Genomic DNA, 23,518 nt, shown 5'->3' with positions numbered 1-23,518 from the left:
GCCCGAACATGCTCGAACGTCGCCGAGGACGACCGAAGTGATCGCGGAGTGTGCCCGGCGCGCGAGCGTGAACGGCTTCCGCATGGCGCAGTTTTTTGATTAACGCTCGCGTAATGTCCATGACGAGCGCGCCCGCGCGCACGCTCGAGTTTCGCATTTCCGATTTGCGAAGAGTCCGCTGTCACGAGGTATACAACGATGACGGAGAAATTCCGTCCCGAATGGAAAAATCTCGACAGCGCGACTGATTTGTGACTAACTTCACGACTTCCCGAACATCGCAAAATGGTAGTGCGAGCGAGCGCTGCGTCTCACGTATTGCCGCATCGTCGAACGTAACGCCGAGCGTCGCGCGCGGCTAATGTCGCGTAAGTTATCCGATATTTGCCGGGTAATGTCGCGTGACTCGTTCGATATTGCGAGATTAATACTTTTAGCGTCTCCTGCGGCCTTCTGTCGCGGTTAAATGACACATACCCGCCCATCCACTTACAAGCTATGGACTTTCGATCGCACTGTCGATGTCGAATTCACGATGGCGGCCAGCGCGTCAACTTCATAGTCCGACTGGTAAGCATTTCTTTTGACGGTGAACAATAAAATGTCGGACAGAGTGCGATAAATGTCTATGATACAAATTGTTAAAGACAGAAATGCCAGAATGTTTGAAAGCTTTTACTTTACATCATTTTTGTACATTAACATGAATTTGCGTGAATATTTAATCTGTAAATTAATTAATATAAATGTATGCATTAAAACAGATGGCATTATGTGACTTGCGTGCAATTATGATTACGATATAATATAAATTGTAACAGGTATAAACTATATTATGATATATAATCAAGTTTGTGTTCTTTGTAGTAACATTTGAATACCATAAATATTAATAGTAATAATACATACAAATTATAAATTACATATAACAATATGTTATTATATATAATTTAATATACATAATACTATAATCATAATGATGATGATGCACATCCATTTATATTATTATTTTAAGCAACACACAATCTTCTTAAATCAGAAATTAATTTATAATAAAGTAGATAGTAAAAGTTATATACATATACATATATGTATATACATGTAAATATTTTACATATTTCATATAAATAATTGTTTAACCTTTCTTTTTCAAGAAATTAACCGAATAAATGTTGAGTTTATAATAACAAGGGCAAGAGTAACGTTCGGGTGTAATTCAATAAGAAGAATCAGAGTTAATAATTAAAAATAATAATTGAAAACAGTTTTCCCATTATATAACATAACATAATGGGAATATATAAACGTTATATAACATATAACATTTATGTCAGCATAAGGAAAGTTATTAACGTAGCGTACATATATATAAAATAATATTCTATATGCAAGAGCCAGAACTGTAACACTCTCAATAATCGATGTGCATCTTCCAAAGCTTTTGCAGTACGGAAACTGACATTTGAGACTTTTGCATTCATTATTGTTATGTATATTTTATCATCAAATGGATTGATCCATGAGCAATTGTACGACTGAAGTACCGAGTCACAAAGAAATATGAATATTGCGTCCTGAAAATTTATATAAATTTATAATATCGAACGGAAAAGGAGAAGGGAATTATAAATAGAACGCAAATTACGTGTCGCAGATTATCATTCGTAGCTTCTTGAAACAACATATTACTTCTGCTGCAAATAATACGCGGGTGGTATACGAGTACGGTTTCCGATTACGCAAAACGCGGAAAATGTCACCGTACTTGCGAATAATTGGAGCATTCGCGGATTGAACGCATTATTCTGCCATGTTCCATGCATTTTTTTGCACGTTACAAGGGCGTCGTGCATGCAGCGTCGTTTTATTCCCGGAGCGTGGCGTTCCCACTGTTTGCGGTCTTGTTGAATATCTGCATTGAGTATGTCGAGAGAGCATGTACTCTCGCGAGTTGTCGATATGTACACACGCAGGGAGGGTGTATCTCGGCATTCCCTCTTGATGCGCTCGCCAAGGTACGCATGCATTTTTATAAACCGGCAAAGCGGATATACTGGTTACGCTCCTTGATCCGTATCTCAAATTTGCGTCACGCAACAAACGCACGCGAAAAAAAATCGATTATTTGTCTTTAATATATCTAAAGAAAATAGGTAGATATTAACGAGCAACAATTCTGAATCATAAATTAAGCTCAAAGCCAGCTCAAAGGTTAAATGATGGAAATCCCAAAAGGAATTTATTAAAATATAATACTCTTAGGTTCCTATTAAACCGTGTATAAAAATAATCTTTCTTGTAAATTTTTGCCAAAATTTATGTTAAATACTCGTTAACACGTTTCCATGTCGTACTTAAGATGCAACAAAGCATTTCCAGATGAGGTAGCTCGTACGCTCATGTTGAAAGTTATCCTAGCTCTTCTGACGTCTACCCAGCAGGTGCACTCACGTGATTTGCTTGTCCCAGTTGATGAGAATACATATACCGCTTCACCACAAGAAAATTCCTCGCTGTATAATGTCATATTGATAAAGATAATGACGCTATGTCTAATAACGTAATGATAAAGACATTTAGACAAAGATGACATATTAGATAAATTTCTTTGGACAAAAGAAACTCTTTTTTTTATTATCCATATTTTATTACATTTTATTAACAAAGTTCTTTAACTTATAACGTGTTCTGTTTATCCTATAATAAGCTACCTTATTAATAGAATACATGTCTGCAATGTTTCTGAATTGTTGCTAAAGATCAGGAAATAATGCAATATATATATATATATATATACTGGTTTATGTTCAAAGTAGAGTGCAAATAAAGCACAGTTTTGCAACATTGTGTATAAATTTTAATGAAGTGAGTATGCAAACTGCTGCAGTATATTTATTTACCAAGATTTTGAAACTGAAACTACCACACCTTTAAAATAAGCAGCTTATATTTAATGTACATACATGTACGAATTATACTAAGATGCCTTGCACTCTAAATCCCCCATTCTGTTTATCGTGGCATTTAATGTCTTCACTAAATATCCTATGATTTTCTTTGCAAAGCAGAAAAAGCTAGAAAAATGTCAAGAATAATAAAAAATATCTTTAATAGAAATATAAAAATTGGATAAATAGATACGTTATAAAATGATAATAATATGTAGTTATTATCTTTTTACTTCCATTCCTAATATATTTAATACAAAATGTTTTTTTCAAAATTCTTTATTTTTTCTTTCTTTTCTTCCTTTCAGCATTAATCACACGAGGCAAGTTGGCCGCTTATTAAGCAGTGGGCTTATTGGGTGACCAATTATTCAAATATCATCGTATAAATACATAAGTAAGCGAGAGCCAGCCGAGTTGATCCTACGTGATGTCGCTTTGTATACATATGAAAGGTACCGACAAAAGCAAACGGTCGTTATTCGCCAGGATCTTCTTGTCGAGTGCTCCTTTTTCGTGTTGCATGCGTACCGATAGGAGCGAGGAGGAATCCGTTTCAAAAGTGGCGCAAGAAATTATGACTGCACCGCCGTGGAGACCACCTAGAGCCTCCGTTTTCTGCCATCGCTCGAATGCACGCACATGCAGCTACCACTGATAACTACGACGAATCTCGCAGTGACGTTTTCTTTAATGACTTCGGTATCTCGACCGACTGCCTTAAGACAACTTGTAGCACAGCAAGGTAGCATTGGCATATAAAGAATAACACAGGTATATCGTTAGAAAGCATTTTTGCATTATTTCCCGCGAACAAAAATCATATCAGCCATTGAATTCTGTTGAAAATTGTAACTTTTGTGATACGTACTTTAGCTAAATTAACGCGAAAGAATTTGTTAAACATGTTACACTTGGCAAACATAAAGCTATATTCGTGTTCCCATTATAAAACGTGGTATGAAATATGAGAAGCTCTGAAAAAGAGAAATTATGAGAAAGAGCGATATGAATTACAAGACACAGAAATTAATTACGCATATGTCATGAATAATGTGATCTTGAATTTGAACTTTCTACTCATTGAATCAAGTCATTCAGATTGTTCGACGAAAATCAATATTTCAAACTCGACTTTTTCTTAATAAAAAAGTTAGCAATAATAAATTCTGTCAGCTATTAAACATTACATATTGATCATCATACTTTATAAGTTTGAACTACTTAAATTAAAAAACCTTTTGCATATTATGCTTTTTTTTATTTATTATGCAAGCAGATATGTTATCCTTTATTTAATTTTTAATACATTTTAACCTATTATGATTTTAAAGCTTAATTATTACAATATATTAATTTAAAGCTTAATTATTACAATGTATAATGTAAAAAATTAAATTAAATTAAAGCTTGAAATACCATAAATTTTAGTCAGGAAAACTAACAAAAAGAAATATTGCAGAATTTAAATTCTTTATGCATTAAATATTTAAAAGATAACTCGCAATTTTGAAATGTATATGTTACGATAGAAATGGGATTTATAAATTAGTGAAATTATAATTAGCATTTGCATAAAATTATCAATAACGGGTTATATAAATCTAGTAACAATTTATAAAAAAGTAAATTTAGTGAAAGTGAATAATTATTTTTATTTTATACTGTTTGCTATAAAATCATTGGTGATTGTATAGAATTGTAGATTTAATTGTATAAGAGCATACATTTATATTCAACATTATTTATATTCAACATATTCAAAAAGTTTATAGAATCTAGAATTTTTAATATTTTTTCTCTAACATACACCCCCAATGACATAAACACTAACTCAATCACGTCAAACAATTCTGGAATTTCTGTCTCATTTCTTAATTTAACAAAGCTCTGGTAAGTAAGACATCGATCAAGCACATTCTCGATATCGCCTTTTTATCCCTTGACCTGCAACCGCCATTCTTCTCTCGCTAGGTTTCTCAGAATACATTTTGACAACATGCCGAGAACCAACCGCGGCGTCCTGCGGTCTCGTCGGAGTTTACGAGAATGCATATCATTGGCCCTATTGTGCGGTTTACGGACCCAGGCAGGAGCACGAAAGGGCCCTTTTCGAGATGCTTGTACGAAGGTAGGAAAATTTTCCACGCATGATCTTTTATTATTGTTCATTTTAAGCACCGGCATTCAACGACAGGTATGCGAGATTCTTATTTCCGTCCCGTAGAAACACTTGAGAGGCATAGTCCGACGATATTATCGCGTTAAGGATACTATCATCATAAATTGACATATTAAAAGGAGCATATCATTTTGATGAATACAGCCCATTATCTCATCCATTATTTCCCTCGCTTTTATCATAGTTTTCTGTGAGCTTTAATCAATTAAGATTATATGATTCTCCAATATACAGAAATCAATGATTTTAGGAATAATTCTAGATACGCTGCGTGCATAAATTCTTCCAGTTTACACAATGATTGCAATGACTTTTTGATATTAAGTCAAGCAAGATAATGCAGAGTAAATATCAATTATTTTGTTATTTTATTTTAATTTATTATTTTAGATTTTCTAAGAAAAAATCTTTTAATCGTTTACAGTATCTTATAGTAAGTATGTACCCTGACGTGAACGAGTTAAGCGTGGGTAATGAGGTTAATGGCCCCCGACAGGCACCTTGTGGTGAGAAGAACCGCAGTACGACGTCTCGAGACTTAAACGTGTCGCTTTAAATAGTCGATCAACCACTTAATGTCTCTTGATTGTGCCAATTTGAGAGAACTAGTGCGCGTGTTTCCAACAAAACGCTTACCGCAGCATGAACATTGAATACATACTAAAACATACCCGTAGTATTTCAACCTTTCCATAATTAACATAAATGTAGCAATCAGTTGCGTACATTTTATTTTACTTCACAATTTTGCAATTATCAGAACGTACCTTTCAATCAAATCTTATTCATCAGATTGTTTCGCAGCATAAACATTTTATGAAACATGCGAGACTTAGGAATATTTAATTCTAGAAAAATTAAGTTTTAATTTATTCGCGTGAATGCATAAACTGTGTCTGTGTAAAAAATGCCTTTTCATCTTACAAATCTTTTATTTCTTCAACTATCGTAGAATCACTTTGTACATCATTATTTTGTATTAGCTTAACGGTAAAAGGGTTATCGATTATCGTAGATGCCGATATTCGCATCGATGAGCAAGTGGAATTATTTGCCAATAATCCATAGATGCGTCACTATTCGATCTTGGAAAGAAACCGTCTGAAAGAGCCTACAACAAGGAGAACTCGCACGGTCGGTTTGTCACGAATTCATTATCGAATTCGTTTGAATTTGTTAGCTAGACGCTTTGTATTTCGCTTTGCCGCCTTCGCTGTTGGATGAAATCTCGAGGTTTCATCCAACGTGGATCTTTTCGCGCGTGACGTACATTGCAAACGAGGATTCATCTGAAATTAAATCCTCTTCGATATCCCTTTTGATGTAATTCGTTTTAATTTTATCTTGCTTTCGTGTGTTTTGGTCTCCACAAAAACAACGTGTAGAGACATGGTAGAAATCTCCCGAAACTCTCGAACCAGCGAACATGATCGATATGTTCGAACGTTCTGCCTGACTTTTTTCCTCCAAGTATCCTTTATGGATTTGTACGAACCAGCAGGTGGAAGTGAGGTATTGTTTATTTTAATTCACGGAATATGCATTCATACTACGTTCGGAAATCAAGCGCAGTTATGGAAACGTTATTTCGCGAATTGCGTTTTGCTGAACAGATATTTTTATCGACTTTTTCTACGATGATATTCTATTGGATATTGTACAGTCTCTATTACACGAATAGTTAAATATTACACGAATAGGTAAATATTACTATTCCAAATATTTTTATTACTATTTCTTATAACATATTTTTCAGAACGATTGTCAAAAAATGAGTTTTATTGTTATCTTAGACCGTCACTAAAAGGAAATAAAATTCATATTTATGCCACGCGAAAGGAATTAAAATTTAATCTCAGCAGTTTGGCTCGTCATCAGCACTATCTGCTACGACACACGCGATGCAAAAAAATAAAAACTGTTTTATGCATTGAGACACTGTAATTCCTATTTACATTTAACATTCCTCATGTTTTGCTGTGAATAGTTATCGGATGTAATGCATAAATTATTTATTAGGAAGGATGAATTATATCATAAATATGGATCTGCATAATACTGATATATGGCGTATAAACATTGATTTGGATATTACGTGAATAGTAATGAATGAAACATGCATCAATCTCGGAATCTATATAGAGCAAATATAATATATTGAAAGGAACTTTGGATGAAAGATTCAATGAAGAATTTATAAATTCAAGAAAATGCGGGAAAATATGGGAATCTCTTATGCACCTACGGAGTATAAAGTCTCTATTGGAGGTTTATTTTATCTGAACTTAGCGTGAGGCAGTTTGGAGAAAAATGAGCTTCCGCCAAATAGCGTTTCTATCATAATGGTGAAAATTTCGATCACGCTATGACGAACAGGATAAAATAAATGCAAAACGTAAGATCAGACGTGCATGATGTTACACGTGGCGATGCATCGTCAGGTTTTGTGGTATCCCAGCTTATTCGCGACGACGATATACTTTGATACCAGAATCCGTTCGCATCTTCCATAGGATTTACATAACGCTCCGTATCCATATACGAAGCGAGTCGATGATAAATAATAACACAAAGCAACGTTCCACGATTTACGGAAATTCCATCAAAAATTAATTTTATAGCATTTTATAGAAAGATAACACACGATTCAAATATAACGAAAAGTGAAATTTATAAAAATGTTGAAAAGAATTAATGAAAAAAAATAATGAATGAATACTTAAGAGCAGTTATGAGCTATTAACAAAATCCGGACTAACAAGAAATGTTATCTAATCAGCTAATCTAAGATTAATCACCAATCGATTTATTCACGTTCCATCAATCGTATCAATCGATGTATCCACGGAAATGTTATACATTGTCGTGGAGCATCGCGACAGTTAGAAGTAAACCAACGTTCTGTCGAATGTGCGCAAAGAAATATTGTAAAAATCACAACGAAAGTCGAACTATCTCATCTCCAAGATAATAAACAGTGACGACGTCGTTATGGATTCCCTCGAGTCGCGAGAACGAGAGTCACGGGCGATAAAACCGGCGCCCGAAACGAGCGAGATTTAAACTGTCGGTCCGACAGCAGCGGTCGCATGGATCGCGAGATTAGTTCGAAAGCGAGTTAGCTGTTATCCGCGTGCTTAACGTCGAGAGACGTAAACGTCGAAGAGCGTACTCGAGGCTGAAGTACGCCCCTTTAGACGTGGACGCTACCGAGGGAAAGTGTCCGAAGAGAGAGAGACCGTCGTCGGCGTCGTCGGCGCCGCCTGGTACATTTCGGATAAATATTTGGTGGTCGCGATGATATCACTTTTGGACTATAAAGTGCAGCGATGGGAAAAAAGTTAGGTACGTTCTTCGTGAGAAAACAGCCAAGCGAAAGTTACTAATCCCCGCCGCTTTTCGGGAAAAATTAAACGAGCGCCAGATGAGAATGAGACGGAAGTCCGCACGAGTTGTAATGATAGAAGGGAAATTGTGCAAGTGTAAAAAGATTATACGAGGACGTAAAAGAAAGCTGCGAGCAGCAGAGGAAGCTGTGAGCATAGTCCTAACAATATAAAAATCTTTTGCATGCATCGCGTAATACCGTATGCGCGTATGCTATTAGAAGGAAGGATTAGTTCTGACGAAAAAGTGAATTGTTCTCATGGAAGGTATTTTTAAGCATGAATCTCATACCGCGTATATTGTGACTCGTCAAATTTTCATATAAATTTACGAACGTACATTTTAATATATTTTATTCTACTGAGGCAATATAAGTAATTTATGTGACAATGTTTAATACATATTTTAGTTGATTTTGTGAATTTCGCATGCTGCAGCGTTTTATTGTAAACTTTTGATCCGATAATCGGATACAAATATTCATTGATAAAGTATCGTTTAAATGTATATCGCTTGTTCTAATGAGGCTTAACAAGCTCGTACAGGACATTTAATCGATAACTCCCGTTACGTTGACCTGATAATGATACGCAAGTGTGAAGAGTCAAATTTATAAAAGCGATCGACGAGCGGTCGGAATTTCACTTTATCGCGGTTGCTCCGCTTACAAACCAGGAACACACCGTGAAAATTCATTTTAACCGACGCCAAGCTTCAACGCAATCCAAAACAATGCGCGTTAGTTGTGAAAAAAAGAGGAGAAACATGTGGGAACAAAGCGAAAATCGCTGGAGCACACATCGATTTCGATACATTGATCTGCTGACGGGCAGATTCATTGTTTCGATATTTTCCATCGCATATTTTAATTGACACTCGAGAAGCGCGTCGCGAGAACCCATCCACACATGAACGCGTGTTCAGCATTGTGAAAAGCTCAATGCCAATCGCCGGAAAGCGTAACTGTTATGTAACGCATTTCTGTGGGTAAAAGCACTAATTTGCTTGCTCCACTAGAATAGAGCTCGAATAGATCAATAAAAAGCGATGCGTTCTCGTATAACTCAGCGGGCAAGACTCTGCAAAATTTGTTTTCAAGCAAACGAGCATGATGAGGACTTCCTTAAAGTCTTTCGATTAAAGAATTCTTTTATTATCTGGCGAAATTCTTTTTTTATCTTCTGATATGCAATATCTTATTAAATTATTATTAATAATACTTATAATTTTAATTTCATATATATACAGGGTGTCCCAGAATTGTGTATGAAGCGCTCGTGAGCGGGTAGAACGCATCGAACTGAGAAGAAAAGTCCTTTACCGTTTTGAAATTTTCGCAATAGTTAACGAGTTATTAATTATTAAAAATCGCTATATTAGTCCGGCCTACCGCCGAATGCAAGCGCGTGGCGAGATGCGACTGCCTAGAGATCGAGGTTGCTAGGCGAGCGGAGAATTGTTTATTACAAGTGGCAATGGCTAGGCAGGAGCGACTTGTAATAAACAATTCTCCGCTCGCCTAGCAACCTCGATCTCTAGGCGGTCGCATCTCGCCGCGCGCTTGCATTCGGCGGTAGGCCGGACTAATATAGCGATTTTTAATAATTAATAACTCGTTAACTATTGCGAAAATTTCAAAACGGTAAAGGACTTTTCTTCTCAGTTCGATGCGTTCTACCCGCTCACGAGCGCTTCATACACAATTCTGGGACACCCTGTATATATACTGTTTCTTATTTTTACGCGAATCTAAAAATATAGAGGTTTAGAGAAAAACTATTAATAAAGTGCATATACTTGTCCTTTAGAGTTTTGTTCTATAATTGCACGATTGAAACGTTCTGTCCGCCATAACGTCGCATGTCGTATGCTATGTTGTGTCCCACGATATCGACGACTAGGATATATCCCCCTCGGTTATTTTGCCGGTTTTCGCGGAATTTCGAGAGCATTAAATCGAAGCACGTTCCTTATCACGCGGCCATGCTCAACCCATGTCGCCATAATGCATCTGCCGAGCCAGCTAGTTTCACAGGAAAACACATTCGCGACAGTATTTTCGAGCTTCGTTCGATCCTTCGTGTGAATTCTCGTGACAATTTTCTGCAGTCATAATGCCAAAATTTTAATATTACAATACTATTTAATGCTACATGCTCCAAGAGAAATTTATCATGGATCACTTTCAAATTAAATAAATGAAGTGATATCAATAAGATTGAAACATGAATTCCTCGTATTTGCTTTAATAGTTTGTATCTTCACATAAAATCACATTGATTTTTTTGTAATATCGTCTTTCTGCATTTTGCTTTCAAATCATCACATTCACTTTTAACTATTATAAATGTATTCTATATGTAACTTATAGGATTTGTTAGTCACAAGAGAATAGAGATATATTAATATCGACAATTTTAATTTATATCGTTTTCCTTGCTTTTCACATATAAAGATTCCGATGCATATATTTTCAGAATATAGAGAAAGTACTGTTTTTAATATGACTATTTAAAGTATTAGAATATATTTAATGTTTTTACAATTAAGTGTTTTTTAAAGTGTTACGAATCTAAATAGTTTGCATTGTAACGCTTACATAATAGAACAAAATCACTGTGGTTGTAGTTTGCAATGATGCGCAAAGCTTTAGGCATTAAAGAGCATTACCCAAGGGATATTGCTCTATATGGATTAATTATCACATGCACAACAACAGCCATTTGTAATCAGATAAAATTACATTTCCTATGTAAATAAGTACTGTAAATTAGAAAGATCCTATTATTATACAAAAAGAAATGATATTAGTATAACAAAGTATGTTTCTAAAATAATTCACATTCTGACAGTAAAATTTAACAGTTGCCGTTTTAGTGTAGGATAAACATAATTCTATAAACATAGTTCTATAAATGTTTTATATGAAATATTATTTCCAAACTGCATATAATTGTATAACAGAATATGAAATGCTTAAGTTGTAATATGAGAATAGTACTTGTATCCAAAATAACATGAGTGTTACACAAATATGAATAACTATGCAAAATGGAAAAGCAAGAGATCCACCTTAGTTTGTAACGATCAATAATTAAAAAGCAGGAGAAGGAGGAGTTAATTAATCGTGGCGCATGGCTGTAAGATGTGAAAAGAAAATTGTTGAAAGGTTAATTAAAATTCTGGTACTGAACCGGGGTATTGTGTGCATTTTTCTCTCACACGGGCACGGCGAAGGGATCCAAGCTCGATCTTCTTGAGCTCGAGCGTCGAGCAGATTCGATGTAAGGACGAATTCTTTTCACGAGCGGTACGCTATTTGCCGCGTAATAATGAAGCTGGCGGTTCATTAGTCGCAAAAAAATGTCCAGCAGCTAACGTTATTGGACAATCCGGCTACCGCTTTATCTCGCTTTTATTCGACCCTTTATCCGCGCTCTCTCGCTCGCTCATGTCGACCGTGCTTACCCCTCCTTCTCCCTTGCCCGTGGCAAATCCCTCTCGCTGCGTAGCTCTGCGGAATCGCAGCCTCAGTCACTGTTCCACTCCAGGGATTAAGTGTATATCAGATGATACGAGATTCCGTAGAATTGAATGTGCCACCGGCGGCGTTACAGTACTGACGATACATATATATACTGAGGGGGGATTATTCTGTTATTTTATCGGGTACCCGGGATCGAACACGCCGGCGGGCTTGACCGAGATGCCCCGTTCGTGCATTGTTGGTCCAGCGAAAAGGTGGGCGTGCATATTTATCGCGTAGTCAAGGGTAGTTTGTTTGGGCAACGATGGCGATTCACATTTCTGTCAGAAGGGACGCAGTCACGCGATTTAGTAGACGTCAATCATTATGCCGTTTCTGGTTGATACGAGTGAAGAGCAAAGGTAAAATGGAAAAGGGATGATATCGCTATATAAAAAAAATTAAAACTCTAAAAATATTACATATTTTTATTTTAAAGTTTAAATTTTAAATTTTATTTTTAAATTTTATTTTTAAATTTTAACATCTCTTTTATTAATTACATAGAAAGTATAGTGATTAAAACATTGTGAAACAAACTCTTATTACAAATAAAGTATTACAAATAAAGAAAAATATATACTTTAACTTTAGGTATAACAAGATATGGATTGTTTCTTTACCGTTATTACCTTTACTGTTATTAGAGTATCTCATTTATTTTAACAGAGAATTGCATTGTTAATTACTCAAAACATTGCAATCGTTAAATTACAATTTTTTATGCATCGATACTTTTTCTGGAACATTCAACACGTTTCTTCAAACTAGATTTGTTACCAAGATAAACGCAAATTTCCAAATAAATAAAATTAATATGACAGCTTATGACAATGAAATTGCACGTTAATAAAATTAGTAAGTTCATAAAAAATTGTGCCTACTATCGTAACACCATACTTGTCGTGATAAATCGCCAACTCGCAACAAGTAGTTAACAGCGATATAACGTTCGCAGTAATATAAAACCCTTCTCACTCAGAGATTACAACGCGACACGATAACGTACGATAATTTCCATCGTGTAACGACCGCAATATTTTTTTCCCACCACCAGAATTATATGGAGCGTAACTCACAGCCTTTTAAAATAAAAGAACATTCGAATGGACGAACGTGTTAATTTAACGAGCTGTACACGAAAAAATAAAGCCAATCTCACTGAACCGCTCGTCATTGGCACGTCGCGAATTCTATATAATTCTCCAGAATGCGATACGTTGCTTAGCCTTGAAAGCGAAATTCGAATCAAGAAATTTAAACTTTGCATAATATCATTGATTATATTGACGGAAATCTATTAAAATAATGAGGTAGAACAAGATAAAATACGCAACAGTAAATTATGTAAATTATTATCCGCATGTGAGTGACGGGAATTATCACCTTGTAGACGATGAAACAAAAATAAAACTTTGACTCATAAATGACGGGAGAAATGAAACTGCAGGTCAACAGGCTCGAAGTCTTCGAGTCGAAGACAAGTATGATAGCGAAAAGTCTCACCGAATGAAAGCAAATGAAAAGAGCAAAAGATACGCATATGTAAAACTGATAAATGTGCAAATGCGGGATACAAAAGTAGATAAAACTAAACTAAAATGTGTCACAATATATCAATGTGTATTAGAGAGCATGAAAATAGTAAACGGAATGATCGGTGTAACTCACTATACAATATGATATGGGAGAATGCATATCAGAAAGAAAAAGCGCATAATAACGGAAGAGTTCGATAAGAAAATAGGACAGAAGTCGCAGCAGTATGCGAGAATACGATATATAATTCTACACGAATTTTTCAGCCAGAATACAAAAGAACTTTCGGTTACATAATCGCGTGATTGATGATCAGAATTTTTCGAAACTACAGTAGAATATCTCGGAATAAGGAAGAACGTGGAATGTGCTGGAGAACAGAAGATCGTTAGATACGATCTCGTAAAGATCAGTGTAACTAAACCGGTCGCATTGGCTAAACAAAATTCTCCTCGCGTATCCAACCACGCGATATTCCGGGCAAGTGAGAGATACACTCACGAAGCGACTAGAAGCGGCGCGAAACAGCTCGTGGAAGGGTCGAGGTGGATAGATGGAAGAAGGAGAATGTGTTCAGAAGCTGCGGGGAAAGGAGACGCAGCGTGGAGAAACCGAAAGAGAACGAGATGGAGGAGGAAGACCCTCCAATAACAGTCGCTCTCGTATTTCCAACCATTCAGAGCTGAAGGGAACCCACGTCGCCAAAGTGGAATCCCAATCTCGAGCCAGAGAGACCCGCCGCACGATATTTGCACCGACGATTTTCACGAAACTATTTAACGAAGAGGGAGAAAGGTGGAAGGAGAGAGAATGAGAGCAAGAGAGGTAAAGAGAGATTCGTGTGCCATCCGTGACATGTTACACATCTTGCCCAAGTGACGTGGATCTTAACCAGATTTATTCCGACCTACAGGACTAAGGATCTTCCTTGATCTCTTAACTCGCTATTGGCGCTGAAGTCTCCCTCAATGAAGTCATCAACCGCATGCCTGTGTTTCTTCGTTTACGAAGACACGACGGTGAACTGTGACGCATGATGAGGAAATAGTGGAGACTTTCGTGACCGTCTTTTTTCATTTAAGATTAGCCACGAAATTAGAAATTGTATTTTAACCAGTCACATGAGTTAACGAACATAAATTTTCGCGTGACATTTTCTGACTTGTCTTTAAAAAATAATATTATTTGTTCGAGTTTAGAAAATAAGCTGTTCATGAAAATTTTATCTAATCTTTCAATTTCATAATGATATCCCGTAATGTTGCGCAGATCATTATAAAGAAATCAAAACTCGATCAAAAACAAATTGTTAAATAAAGTCTTGCTATCTTCCACAGTTATTTATAACGATCGATAGCATCGAAAGTAATTCTCTCTCTTGTCATTTCATTTGCAGTCTTCTACCTCCGTGTAAAAACAAAACATTATATATATCTGGCCGTGTCACCCTATCATCTTCATCGAGCATTGCGAGCAGTACGCTTAAAGTTCCTTAATTAAACGGATTGACAGGTACATTACTAAGAGCCGCGTTATCGAGAGATCGATCTGCCATGCGGTGGAAAGATCGACCGCCAGGCACGACCGAATGTATCCTGTTTTTTTTCGCTCTCGTGAATCGCCTGTCCAGAAAGTAACCGACGGCTGTCTTCCTTTGGGTCCCTTCGTAATTCCGTAGCTCAGTCGGTGCCTTTGAGGAGCCACCTTTAAACCGCCTTCGTATGAGGAATCGGATCTTGTATAACAAGAGGAGATATCGAGGAGAAGGTACTGTGCTTTCTCTATCTCCAACGCCGCCGAGATTCCTCCAAGTTGGAAAGACACGGTTGGAGTGTCTTTCTCAACTACGACTGTTCAATTGTATCCTATTCTCGAAATACGCATTAACAGACGTTGAAACGAGCTTTAAAGGGAAAATCCAGCGATCGAGACATTCAACTTGACTGATAAAAGTCAGTCGATCGAGAAATGCTCGATCGATTCCTTGAGCAATCAAATGCTAGACTATTATTGCACAACGTATTTAGCTGTCGAGGTTCATCATTCGTACATCTAAATTCAAAACAACGCCAAACATCGTCGAGCACGAAGATCCCAAGTCTCCCAAAAAGAATGTATTATTATCTAAATTGCTATTCTCACTGAAATTCTAGCTAAAGGTGTCTATTTGAAACGGGTCCTCGAGATGAAAGGATCGCTCGTCTAGACTCTGTAGGAAGAATTATTCCAGAATGCTTACTTTCGCTTATCGTGAAGAGCGTGCTTGAGCCCGGGCTTTATATGCAGAGTGCTTGTTTAATAATCAAGAGACTTCGCGCGGGATGCATCGCGGTGCCGGCATGCCAAGCCGCTTAATCAAAATTCTATCGCATCGAGCGCCCTCCTCGAGTGCCGGATCGTTGTTCCTTTTTTTTCGCCACTTTATGATTCGTCGTCAGGGGTGTACCTGTCAGCAGGCAAACGAGAGTATACCTGCGACGAAGTGATCATTGGATCTTTATTGTTCTTTCTGTGATACGACGAAGTACACGGGTACGTTTTCTGCCCGACAGGTGGAATTTAATATCGTGTATGTATATATATAATACCAAGTATACGGTTACATGTAATACATATATATCTGTGTGTCTCACAATTTATAACTACATTATATGGTAACAGTAAATTATATAACAGGATACGCACATACACATGTACAACACGTGCCGAGCTAACTTGACGGATCTGCTATGAAAGGATTAACGTCATTAACAAATTTCTGCAACGTTGAAAATTACAAATTTTTTTACAATAATAAACAATCAAGAACAATTAGTGAATAAGTGATACATTTATGTGTTAGCAATTTTATAAAATTGAATTGATATAATGTAAGTTAAAAGGAATTTTTATTTTTCATATTTTTTAATTTTTTTTTTTAAAATTCTTTATTGCATAGAATAATTGTAAAGTTTTATGTCTACTATCTTCAAAGTTAAGGAAAGATGCAGAAATGCAAAAGTTGGCGATAAACAAACAACATTCTCGAAATATGTATAGCTAGTTTCTTTGCGGGACTCCAACAAAACTCGCAGAACTCGCGGGATGCGCATAATTAATGATATTCTTCGCGGCAGGCAATGTGCTCGCGCGAATGCACTTCGTTAACCAGGCAGGAGTATATGGCGTTAATAAATTTTCCTTAGCTCTCGCAGTGGAGTATTCACGCTGGGACAGGTGGTAATATGCTAATTAGGATAGCTCTCGCATGAGTATTCACGCTGGACAGGTGGTAATATGCTAATTAGGATTCTCTTAAACCTGTTTACGGCTATCTTATGAAATTGATAAGATAGCACGAAACTGAACAGATCGACCTCGTCTAGTTGTACACGCGCACATTCCTTCTGCCTTATGGATGGAATTCTCATTCAATTTTACGATTGCATATTTTTCATTTTGAAATTAGTAATTCTATGGCTTGTTTCGACACAACAATCTAATATAGAGGATTGCTGCGACGTGCTCTCTGCAAGATATATGATGGCTATTCGTTATGATGGTATCCGCGCATGTGGTAGCGACAAGTGCGTATCTATGCATCGTATAAATTGAATGAGAACTTCCATTCCATAAGGCAGAAGGAATGTGCGCGTGTACAACTAGACGAGGTCGATCTGTTCAGGTTTCGTGCTATCTTATCAATTTCATAAGATAGCCGTAAACAGGTTTAAGAGAATCCTAATTAGCATATTACCACCTGTCCCAGCGTGAATACTCCACTGCGGAGGCTAAGGAAAATTTATTAACGCCATATACTCCTGCCTGGTTAACGAAGTGCATTCGCGCGAGCACATTGCCTGCCGCGAAGAATATCATTAATTATGCGCATCCCGCGAGTTCTGCGAGTTTTGTTGGAGTCCCGCAAAGAAACTAGCTATACATATTTCGAGAATGTTGTTTGTTTATCGCCAACTTTTGCATTTCTGCATCTTTCCTTAACTTTGAAGATAGTAGACATAAAACTTTACAATTATTCTATGCAATAAAGAATTTTAAAAAATATGAAAAATTAAAAAATATGAAAAATAAAAATTCCTTTTAACTTACATTATATCAATTCAATTTTATAAAATTGCTAACACATAAATGTATCACTTATTCACTAATTGTTCTTGATTGTTTATTATTGTAAAAAAATTTGTAATTTTCAACGTTGCAGAAATTTGTTAATGACGTTAATCCTTTCATAGCAGATCCGTCAAGTTAGCTCGGCACGTGTTGTACATGTGTATGTGCGTATCCTGTTATATAATTTACTGTTACCATATAATGTAGTTATAAATTGTGAGACACACAGATATATATGTATTACATGTAACCGTATACTTGGTATTATATATATACATACACGATATTAAATTCCACCTGTCGGGCAGAAAACGTACCCGTGTACTTCGTCGTATCACAGAAAGAACAATAAAGATCCAATGATCACTTCGTCGCAGGTATACTCTCGTTTGCCTGCTGACAGGTACACCCCTGACGACGAATCATAAAGTGGCGAAAAAAAAGGAACAACGATCCGGCACTCGAGGAGGGCGCTCGATGCGATAGAATTTTGATTAAGCGGCTTGGCATGCCGGCACCGCGATGCATCCCGCGCGAAGTCTCTTGATTATTAAACAAGCACTCTGCATATAAAGCCCGGGCTCAAGCACGCTCTTCACGATAAGCGAAAGTAAGCATTCTGGAATAATTCTTCCTACAGAGTCTAGACGAGCGATCCTTTCATCTCGAGGACCCGTTTCAAATAGACACGCTTTAGCTAGAATTTTCAGTGAGAATAGCAATTTAGATAATAATACATTCTTTCTTGGAGACTTGGGATCTTCGTGCTCGACGATGTTTGGCGTTGTTTTGAAATTTAGGATGTACGAATGATGAACCTCGACAGCTAATACGTTGTGCAATAATAGTCTAGCATTTGATTGCTCAAGGAATCATCGAGCATTTCTCGATCGACTGACTTTTTATCAGTCAAGTTGAATGTCTCGATCGCTGGATTTTCCCTTTAAAGCTCGTTTCAACGTCTGTTAATGCGTATTTCGAGAATAGGATACAATTGAACAGTCGTAGTTGAGAAAGACACTCCAACCGTGTCTTTCCAACTTGGAGGAATCTCGGCGGCGTTGGAGATAGAGAAAGCACAGTACCTTCTCCTCGATATCTCCTCTTGTTATACAAGATCCGATTCCTCATACGAAGGCGGTTTAAAGGTGGCTCCTCAAAGGCACCGACTGAGCTACGGAATTACGAAGGGACCCAAAGGAAGACAGCCGTCGGTTACTTTCTGGACAGGCGATTCACGAGAGCGAAAAAAAACAGGATACATTCGGTCGTGCCTGGCGGTCGATCTTTCCACCGCATGGCAGATCGATCTCTCGATAACGCGGCTCTTAGTAATGTACCTGTCAATCCGTTTAATTAAGGAACTTTAAGCGTACTGCTCGCAATGCTCGATGAAGATGATAGGGTGACACGGCCAGATATATATAATGTTTTGTTTTACACGGAGGTAGAAGACTGCAAATGAAATGACAAGAGAGAGAATTACTTTTGATGCTATCGATCGTTATAAATAACTGTGGAAGATAGCAAGACTTTATTTAACAATTTGTTTTTGATCGAGTTTTGATTTCTTTATAATGATCTGCGCAACATTACGGATATCATTATGAAATTGAAAGATTAGATAAAATTTTCATGAACAGCTTATTTTCTAAACTCGAACAAATAATATTATTTTTAAAGACAAGTCAGAAAATGTCACGCGAAAATTTATGTTCGTTAACTCATGTGACTGGTTAAAATACAATTTCTAATTTCGTGGCTAATCTTAAATGAAAAAAGACGGTCACGAAAGTCTCCACTATTTCCTCATCATGCGTCACAGTTCACCGTCGTGTCTTCGTAAACGAAGAAACACAGGCATGCGGTTGATGACTTCATTGAGGGAGACTTCAGCGCCAATAGCGAGTTAAGAGATCAAGGAAGATCCTTAGTCCTGTAGGTCGAATAAATCTGGTTAAGATCCACGTCACTTGGGCAAGATGTGTAACATGTCACGGATGGCACACGAATCTCTCTTTACCTCTCTTGCTCTCATTCTCTCTCCTTCCACCTTTTCCCTCTTCGTTAAATAGTTTCGTGAAAATCGTCGGTGCAAATATCGTGCGGCGGGTCTCTCTGGCTCGAGATTGGGATTCCACTTTGGCGACGTGGGTTCCCTTCAGCTCTGAATGGTTGGAAATACGAGAGCGACTGTTATTGGAGGGTCTTCCTCCTCCATCTCGTTCTCTTTCGGTTTCTCCACGCTGCGTCTCCTTTCCCCGCAGCTTCTGAACACATTCTCCTTCTTCCATCTATCCACCTCGACCCTTCCACGAGCTGTTTCGCGCCGCTTCTAGTCGCTTCGTGAGTGTATCTCTCACTTGCCCGGAATATCGCGTGGTTGGATACGCGAGGAGAATTTTGTTTAGCCAATGCGACCGGTTTAGTTACACTGATCTTTACGAGATCGTATCTAACGATCTTCTGTTCTCCAGCACATTCCACGTTTTCCTTATTCCGAGATATTCTACTGTAGTTTCGAAAAATTCTGATCATCAATCACGCGATTATGTAACCGAAAGTTCTTTTGTATTCTGGCTGAAAAATTCGTGTAGAATTATATATCGTATTCTCGCATACTGCTGCGACTTCTGTCTATTTTCTTATCGAACTCTTCCGTTATTATGCGCTTTTTCTTTCTGATATGCATTCTCCCATATCATATTGTATAGTGAGTTACACCGATCATTCCGTTTACTATTTTCATGCTCTCTAATACACATTGATATATTGTGACACATTTTAGTTTAGTTTATCTACTTTGTATCCCGCATTTGCACATTTATCAGTTTTACATATGCGTATCTTTTGCTCTTTTCATTTGCTTCATTCGGTGAGACTTTTCGCTATCATACTTGTCTTCGACTCGAAGACTTCGAGCCTGTGACCTGCAGTTTCATTCTCCGTCATTATGAGTCAAAGTTTTATTTTTGTTTCATCGTCTACAAGGTGATAATTCCCGTCACTCACATGCGGATAATAATTTACATATTTACTGTTGCGTATTTTATCTTGTTCTACCTCATTATTTTAATAGATTTCCGTCAATATAATCAATGATATTATGCAAAGTTTAAATTCTTGATTCGAATTTCGCTTTCAAGCTAAGCAACGTATCGCATTCTGGAGAATTATATAGAATTCGCGACGTGCCAATGACGAGCGGTTCAGTGAGATTGGCTTTATTTTTTCGTGTACAGCTCGTTAAATAACACGTTCGTCCATTCGAATGTTCTTTTATTTTAAAAGGCTTGAGTTACGCTCCATATAATTCTGGTGGTGGGAAAAAATATGCGGTCGTTACACGATGGAAATTATCGTACGTTATCGTGTCGCGTTGTAATCTCTGAGTGAGAAGGGTTTTATATTACTGCGAACGTTATATCGCTGTTAACTACTTGTTGCGAGTTGGCGATTTATCACGACAAGTATGGTGTTACGATAGTAGGCCACAATTTTTTATGAACTTACTAATTTTATTAACGTGCAATTTCATTGTCATAAGCTGTCATATTAATTTATTTATTTGGAAATTTGCTTTATCTTGGTAACAAATCTAGTTTGAAGAAACGTGTTGAATGTTCCAGAAAAAGTATCGATGCATAAAAAATTGTAATTTAACGATTGCAATGTTTGAGTAATTAACAATGCAATTCTCTGTTAAAATAAATGAGATACTCTAATAACAGTAAAGGTAATAACGGTAAAGAAACAATCCATATCTTGTTATACCTAAAGTTAAGTATATATTTTTCTTATTGTAATACTTATTTGTAATAAGAGTTTGTTTCACAATGTTTTAATCACTATACTTTCTATGTAATTAATAAAAGAGATGTTAAAATTTAAAATAAAATTTAAAAATAAAATTTAAAATTTAAACTTTAAAATAAAAATATGTAATATTTTTAGAGTTTTAATTTTTTTATATAGCGATATCATCCCTTTCCATTTTACCTTTGCTCTTCACTCGTATCAACCAGAAACGCATAATGATTGACGTCTACTAAATCGCGTGACTGCGTCCCTTCTGACAGAAATGTGAATCGCCATCGTTGCCCAAACAAACTACCCTTGACTACGCGATAAATATGCACGCCCACCTTTTCGCTGGACCAACAATGCACGAACGGGGCATCTCGGTCAAGCCCGCCGGCGTGTTCGATCCCGGGTACCGATAAAATAACAGAATAATCCCCCCTCGGTATATATATGTATCGTCAGTACTGTAACGCCGCCGGTGGCACATTCAATTCTACGGAATCTCGTATCATCTGATATACACTTAATCCCTGGAGTGGAACAGTGACTGAGGCTGCGATTCCGCAGAGCTACGCAGCGAGAGGGATTTGCCACGGGCAAGGAGAAGGAGGGGTAAGCACGGTCGACATGAGCGAGCGAGAGAGCGCGGATAAAGGGTCGAATAAAAGCGAGATAAAGCGGTAGCCGGATTGTCCAATAACGTTAGCTGCTGGACATTTTTTTGCGACTAATGAACCGCCAGCTTCATTATTACGCGGCAAATAGCGTACCGCTCGTGAAAAGAATTCGTCCTTACATCGAATCTGCTCGACGCTCGAGCTCAAGAAGATCGAGCTTGGATCCCTTCGCCGTGTCCGTGTGAGAGAAAAATGCACACAATACCCCGGTTCAGTACCAGAATTTTAATTAACCTTTCAACAATTTTCTTTTCACATCTTACAGCCATGCGCCACGATTAATAACTCCTCCTTCTCCTGCTTTTTAATTATTGATCGTTACAAACTAAGTGGATCTCTTGCTTTTCCATTTTGCATAGTTATTCATATTTGTGTAACACTCATGTTATTTTGGATACAAGTACTATTCTCATATTACAACTTAAGCATTCATATTCTGTTATACAATTATATGCAGTTTGGAAATAATATTTCATATAAAACATTTATAGAACTATGTTTATAGAATTATGTTTATCCTACACTAAAACGGCAACTGTTAAATTTTACTGTCAGAATGTGAATTATTTTAGAAACATACTTTGTTATACTAATATCATTTCTTTTTGTATAATAATAGGATCTTTCTAATTTACAGTACTTATTTACATAGGAAATGTAATTTTATCTGATTACAAATGGCTGTTGTTGTGCATGTGATAATTAATCCATATAGAGCAATATCCCTTGGGTAATGCTCTTTAATGCCTAAAGCTTTGCGCATCATTGCAAACTACAACCACAGTGATTTTGTTCTATTATGTAAGCGTTACAATGCAAAACTATTTAGATTCGTAACACTTTAAAAAACACTTAATTGTAAAAACATTAAATATATTCTAATACTTTAAATAGTCATATTAAAAACAGTACTTTCTCTATATTCTGAAAATATATGCATCGGAACTTTATATGTGAAAAGCAAGGAAACGATATAAATTAAAATTGTCGATATTAATATATCTCTATTCTCTTGTGACTAACAAATCCTATAAGTTACATATAGAATACATTTATAATAGTTAAAAGTGAATGTGATGATTTGAAAGCAAAATGCAGAAAGACGATATTACAAAAAAATCAATGTGATTTTATGTGAAGATACAAACTATTAAAGCAAATACGAGGAATTCATGTTTCAATCTTATTGATATCACTTCATTTATTTAATTTGAAAGTGATCCATGATAAATTCTCTTGGAGCATGTAGCATTAAATAGTATTGTAATATTAAAATTTTGGCATTATGACTGCAGAAAATTGTCACGAGAATTCACACGAAGGATCGAACGAAGCTCGAAAATAC

The 23,518-nt window shown here is 36.7% G+C and overlaps 1 protein-coding gene across 2 annotated transcripts in view; it reads left to right on the top strand.

The window, feature by feature from the left end:
* The first annotated feature begins 44 nt into the window (after positions 1-44).
* The window catches only part of LOC105287869, an 83,984-nt gene continuing 60,510 nt past the window's right edge, over positions 45-23,518 (top strand). For both annotated transcript variants that reach the window (XM_011353710.3, XM_011353708.3), the window contains exons 1-2: positions 45-570; positions 4,923-5,079. In XM_011353710.3, coding sequence (XP_011352012.1) covers positions 522-570; positions 4,923-5,079 — 206 coding nt within the window. In that variant the 5' untranslated portion in view covers positions 45-521. The remainder of the gene's footprint in view (positions 571-4,922; positions 5,080-23,518) is intronic.

Source organism: Ooceraea biroi, chromosome 8 (assembly GCF_003672135.1).
Source record: "Ooceraea biroi isolate clonal line C1 chromosome 8, Obir_v5.4, whole genome shotgun sequence".
NCBI classification, from domain to species: Eukaryota; Metazoa; Arthropoda; class Insecta; order Hymenoptera; family Formicidae; genus Ooceraea; species Ooceraea biroi.
The sequence above is the reverse complement of the archived record's forward strand: the minus strand, read 5'-3'. Positions and strand labels throughout refer to the sequence as shown.